Source organism: Scomber japonicus, chromosome 8 (genome assembly GCF_027409825.1).
Source record: "Scomber japonicus isolate fScoJap1 chromosome 8, fScoJap1.pri, whole genome shotgun sequence".
Taxonomy (NCBI): Eukaryota; Metazoa; Chordata; class Actinopteri; order Scombriformes; family Scombridae; genus Scomber; species Scomber japonicus.
Genome location: NC_070585.1, coordinates 17521832 through 17527952, shown reverse-complemented (window position 1 = coordinate 17527952; position 6121 = coordinate 17521832). Strand labels below are relative to the sequence as shown.

Genomic DNA, 6121 nt, shown 5'->3' with positions numbered 1-6121 from the left:
ATAAAAAGGGATAAATACTCTCAAAAAGTCTTATACAGTATTTGAAATATTCACATTTTCTCAACTAGACTCAATGAGGCTTGGGTAAATGCAATTCCTCATCTGTGACAGGAGTACTGCACACTGATGTCACCTTTTCACCAGCAGAGGGTGATCTTCTCCCTCTGGCTACATGTCTCTCCAGGCTGATGGGTCCCTAACTTCAACCTCACTGTCAGGCTTCCTTTAAGGAGTGGACCACTTTCTGCTTCAGTCTCAATCAAACTATAAATAAACTCAGTTTCCCGTTTATTGGCAATGAGGAAGAAAAATTGGGCTACTGTTTCCAAAACAAGTTAAGAGCATTGAGTAAAAGAAATACCAACTCTAGATCCCTTTATTTGCAAATAAAGCAGCAAATGCTGTAAATTAATTAAATTACTTCTAATTAAACTATGATCATTTAAATACTGCTGAAACAATGGTTTTATGTAAGACTGTTGTGTAAAAAATGTAAAATATACATTAACTTCTCAACTTGTCAACCAGTTGACAAAACAATCTCACCTCAAGGTTCATGTCATTTGAAGGCCACTCTGGTGCTTTTAACCATATCATATGATATCCATCAGTAGATGAAGTTTGCTCTGTTCCTGTCTGACATTAACTAAAAGTAAATCTGAACATCTACAAACTCCATGACAGCTGAGCAACATCTGTTTAGGAAGCTTCAGAACAGATACTAAATGGATCTTGCTGTGACACAAGTTCAGAAATGAACTTCAAACCTCAAATCTAGCCCCAGTTGAATTTTAGATTTGGTGATTTGACACCAAATCAATACTTACTGGGAGGCGTTCTGCAGGTCTCAGTGTCGCAAAACCTTGTTTCCTTCTGGGCGTCAAAAAAATAGAAAAATAATTAATCAGTGAGTAGACAGATCAAAGAATACGGTCACTGCGTAGGAAAACAGGGAACAATATTCATATACGTTTGCTTTAGTTTTTAAAATGTCAAAGAGCTGAAGATGAAGCTCTTTGTTGAATTTACACCAAATCTGAACACCGAAAAGCCTCCTCTCCCAGTCCTTCAGGAGATGTAAGGTGCATCCTATCTCTATATCAGTTTAACAGATGGGGAAGGAACCACATATGTAACATACAACTATAATTTAGCATTTAATCCACACTTCCATGGTCATCCCGGAAAAACAAAAAATAAACATTTTCCTGATTTCTGGTCATTTTTTCTGCTTTACAGTCAAACTGGGAGTCAGGCAGAGTAGAGCAGGTGGACCCAAATGCAAAAGACTGAAAGCAGAGCTGCAGAAAAAGATTTTTACTCCTGGGACGTGCATACAAAAATCAAATGAAGACTGAACATAAAACCAAGACTCAAAAACTAACTGAACTAATAAATGGATGGATAACAGATGACGAGATGAGGGCAGACTGGGAGTTGATTGGCTGTGAGGACATAGGTGGCAATCAGGACGAACCAATCTGATATGGCGCAGGTGTGGAGGGAAAAGGGGCTGGGGAGGAGTGCAGGAACAAAAAAGGGAGCAAACTGAAAACCATAACCCAGAAAACACACTTTTACACAACTCAAACATAAACAAGCAAAATCGCATCACTAAAGGGACCGAACAACAGAAGTAGACAACACTAGAAACAGAGCAAGCCATGAGGCCAAAACCCATGAGGCCATGACCAGGAGTCAGTTATATAAGTTTGGACGTGACACACAATCCAATCTCATCATGATCATGGTGAGTCATCGATGATATAACAACAGCCTAACAAAGTGGACATGATGATCCACTCCACTGTAATGTGGTCAGCATGGCTATCACACAGTGAGGTCAAAGGTCAGGAGTTAGCAGTACACTCATGATGATAATGGCACTGGGTTCGTTATTCTGAGAGTTTTGGTCATCCATTAGTTTTGTTTGTTTAAATCATGGATGTCATGTGTTGCTCTTCACATGGTGTCCAGCCCTCATTACACCATTTTTTTGCGCATGCCTGTGCTCCTTTCTGTGCTAGTGTACGTGACAGCAGCAGCAATATTACAAGTGAATGTGAGAATGCTCTGTGAGATAACCAGTATGTGTGAATCTGGTCTGAACCAGAAAGCAGGGCAAGAGAGCGCACGCACACACATACACACACACACACAGACAGACAGACACACACACACACACATCCACAAGGTGCCCCCCAGTACCAGGAGTGTGCCTTTGTTTGCTGGTGTAACATTTCGACTCCTCCTCACTGCGGCTCCTATAAAGCACCAGTGGTCCCAGCAGCTCATTGGGGTTTGCAAACTTCCACCCGAGGGGACGTCACCTGTCAGCCTGGGCAAGACCACTGTCACCACCTCCATCACCTCAGGTCTCTGCTGCAAACTGACCCAAGTCAACAAACATGGCTCCTTTTGAGAAATCCATGGAGATGATGCCCTTCAAGCAGAGGAAATGCCTTGGTAAGTCACATTTACAGTTGATTCTTTGATCCACTTTAATCAACATATTAAGATACTGGTTTTAAAAACCAATTAAAACATCTGGAAATGTGTGCTTCACATCTCTTTAGAAACAAGAAAAGATGAAGTGTGCAGCATTCGGTCTAAATTTCCCAACAAGTTGCCTGTGAGTTGGTTTCTACTACATATTTTGATAGTATTTTAAACATATTTATTTATTTCTATAAAAATGTTTCATACCATCAGCTGATTGCAGATTTGTTTTTGTGTGCAGGTGATTGTCGAACGTTACATCCGTGAAAAGACCCTCCCCCTTTTAGACAAGACAAAGTTCCTGGTTCCCTTTGAGCTCACGTTGGGTCAGTTCCTCTGTCTGCTCAGGTACAGTAAATCATGAGGATGACGAGAAATGACTAATTTTTTCAAACAGTTTGAGACCAATTTGTCATTTCCTTCCTCAACAGTTGTTTCTCCTTGAGTCTGTCAAACATGCCACAGTCCTCTCAAAGCTCCACTTCACCTCTTTCTTCTTCTTTCCTGTTATTTCCCCTCCTGTCCCAGTCTCCCAGTCAGATGCTGTCTTGCTTTATTTTCACTGTTTCTCTTATTGGGAATGTTAGTATTGGCAGGGGTAGAAGTGCTTAAAGCTGTTTTCTTATGTAAAACTAAGTTATTATTAGCACAATGTACTAAAATGGAGCTTTTAATTCGTATATAATGCTGGATAGTTTATTCAATAATATTGTATCATATTTTATTTGTCATGTGTTGTAAAAAATCTGAAGTAGATGTATGCATTTGGGGTACAATGAGTTATAATAGTATCATAATTCACTATTTTTTATATTTAAACATCATGATAAAGCTATAAATGTTTGGGGCCCTTTTAGCTAGAGGCCCCAGACAGTTGCCTCCCTTTTTTCAAGGTAAAGTCCACCCCTGCTCATTCTCTGTCTTTTCTTCTTAGAAATAAGATCGACCTGGACTCAACCCAGGCTCTGTTTCTCCTGGTGGCGGAGAAGAGCATGTCCTGTATGTCCTCCAGCATGGGGGAGGTCTACTCCCTTTACAGCGACCTCGACGGCTTCCTCTACATCACCTACGCCTCGCAGGAGATGTTTGGGGCGCCTCAACCAGCAGCAAGGGCACCCTGCTGAGCCTGAAGCAGATAAAATGAACTCAAACACAACCAACACTGGATCAGATGATTTCTAAAACTGAACTGAGCCATCTCTTGTTGTCCAGTTTTTTTTAGCATCAAACTGCCAATCAGCCTACCTCATGAACCTCTTGGGACTTTTTAAACAACGCAAATCACTCCATCCCGCCTTTTTTTATGGCTAAAACACTGTAACAAGATCGAACTGTGATGGGCAAGAGTCACCTGATGAAGTCTTTGTTTACAACTGATCCCTTATTATTATTATTATTCTGTTGGGAGACATAAAAAGAAAAAGATTGATTTATGTAGAAGCCAATACATGTTTTGGAGGGTTTTTAAAATTCAGGAAACAGTAAAGAAGATGACTGTTGTGATCTCTGCTCTGTTGTATCCAAAGCTCTAAGAAAATTTTGAAATTTGTGGTTTGTTTTTGCCTGTTTTATCTCCTCACGAGTCAAAAAATCTTCAGAAATGATGTGTCTCAATGCAGACAAACCCATTGTATACAACCTTGAACCACCCCCCTCCCTCTTAATCTCACAAAAACAGAGTCAGCATCTTTCTGGTAATCAGACTCGTTTGTAGCACTTATCTCCCCCCGTCCTCCTCTCCTGTCTTTGATTGCCTCTTCATCCTTGTCTTCCCTCAAAAATGTGAAACTGTGCACCCGACTCATCATCAAAACCTCAACTCTATGCTGCTCTGATGTGTGTAGCCAGATGTCACTATGTCAAAAAATAAATTCTTGTCCTTTTAACTGATTGACTTTGTGTGATAATTTCATATTTTTTTAAAGGTGATAATATGCTGAGATGTTAATTTACATAATGACTTTTGTGCCAATTTATGTGACTTTTGATACATATTTTCTCTTTTTGCTTGAACGATTTATTTCTCTATCAGCTTGATGTTGGATATATAGAACATTTTAAGCAGTTTGATGAGTTAAAACATAAAAATGGTAAACAATTTATATTTTTATCACATTTAAGGGCTTTTGGGTGGATTAGGATGCACAATACTGACAGCAGTTGAAGCAATGGGTTTGTTACTCTTGAAATGCTGTGTGCTTGTACTCCTGTATTGTACACACACTCACACAGGTGCCCCATTCCTCACTTGCCTCTGAGAAGTGGCACTCCCTACACAAGGCTGCGTTATATAAGCCCGACCCAGTCAACTAACTAACTGTGGGGGTCAGTGTGTCAGAGGGCTAGCAGGATTATTTTTAGACATGGAGGAGACAAATGTGACCCAAAATACAAACAGAGGGAGACACACACACACAGTAGGAAAGGGAGGGGGGCGTTGAACAAACAGGGGAGTGACGAGAATACAGATGAAAAACAAAGATGTGAGGGGTTTATAGAAGTCCGGTAACAGATTTATATTGAAATTTAATGTTTAAATGCTGTTATTAACTGTTTTTTTATGCGATTCTTGGATTTCAGAGTTGTATTATTTCGTTTTTATGTTGAATGTTTTGTGCGTCTTTATGTCTTTTGTCATCTTGGGACCATGTTGGAAATTAGTGTTTCCACTTTAACATGTTACACTTTGTTTTTTCTGCTCCAAAAACATTTTAAAAAAAAGAAAAAAGAGGAAGGAAGAGGGAAAGAGAGACAGTGACGTGCTGACGGAGGAAGACAGGAAAAAGGAAAGCATGTAAAGGAGAGATATACAGTGGGGGAGAGGGACAGCTATCTAAACACAGAGCCTAAGGAAACTCATATACAGTCACGATGCCTCTCACTTCACACCACTGTGGAAATTCCAGCAGTTCTCTGTCAATATATTAACATACCAGAACAAGATGTAAATGATCTGTTTTCAACACACAGGACTTTTCTGAGGGAAGTTCACTTCAGTGCTTCAGTGTTAGTCTCAACTTACAGCGGTGGAAAGTAAAAAAACGTAACGTAAGTGGTGGAGGAAGTATTCAGATATTTTTCAAGTAAAGGACTGCTTTCAAAAATGCATAATAGCCTATATTATTAGCTCATCATATGTTATATGTCAAATATGAATGTGTAACTATTATCAAATAATCAAATATGAATAGAAGGCGAACTAGTAACTTTGTCAGCTGAATGTATTGAAGTGAAAATGAGGCTCCAATAATTCCCTCTGAAAAGAAGAACAGAAGTGGAAATTACTAGTACTGTATGTGTACCAGTGCTCCCAGTCAAGAAATAGTCCCACACATTCTGTTACTCCTTATAAAACCACAACTTGTAGTTTTTACACATTTTTACATGTTTTCGGTTATATTTTTTCGGTTATATTTAACAAGTAATATATATTTTAATATATAATTATAATAATATTTTGATTGGTGAGCTTCAGAGTTGCTGGAAGATAGATTTTGTTCCCATTGGTCAAGTTAGCTGTTAGCTGTAGCCTCAAATTAAACAGATACCAAAGTGGTTGAAACTTTATTATTTTTTGATTTCCCATCAAGTGTGGCAATAACTACTCTACCTAGGGTCTATA

The 6121-nt window shown here is 39.1% G+C and overlaps 1 protein-coding gene across 1 annotated transcript; it reads left to right on the top strand.

Annotated features, from left to right (window-relative positions):
- The first annotated feature begins 2408 nt into the window (after nt 1-2408).
- Nucleotides 2409-3623, top strand: map1lc3cl (microtubule-associated protein 1 light chain 3 gamma, like). Its single transcript, XM_053323632.1, has 4 exons — nt 2409-2466; nt 2577-2632; nt 2741-2847; nt 3434-3623. The coding sequence occupies exons 1-4, from the start codon at nt 2409-2411 to the stop codon at nt 3621-3623; spliced, it is 411 nt and encodes a 136-aa protein (XP_053179607.1).
- The last annotated feature ends 2498 nt before the right edge of the window (nt 3624-6121 follow it).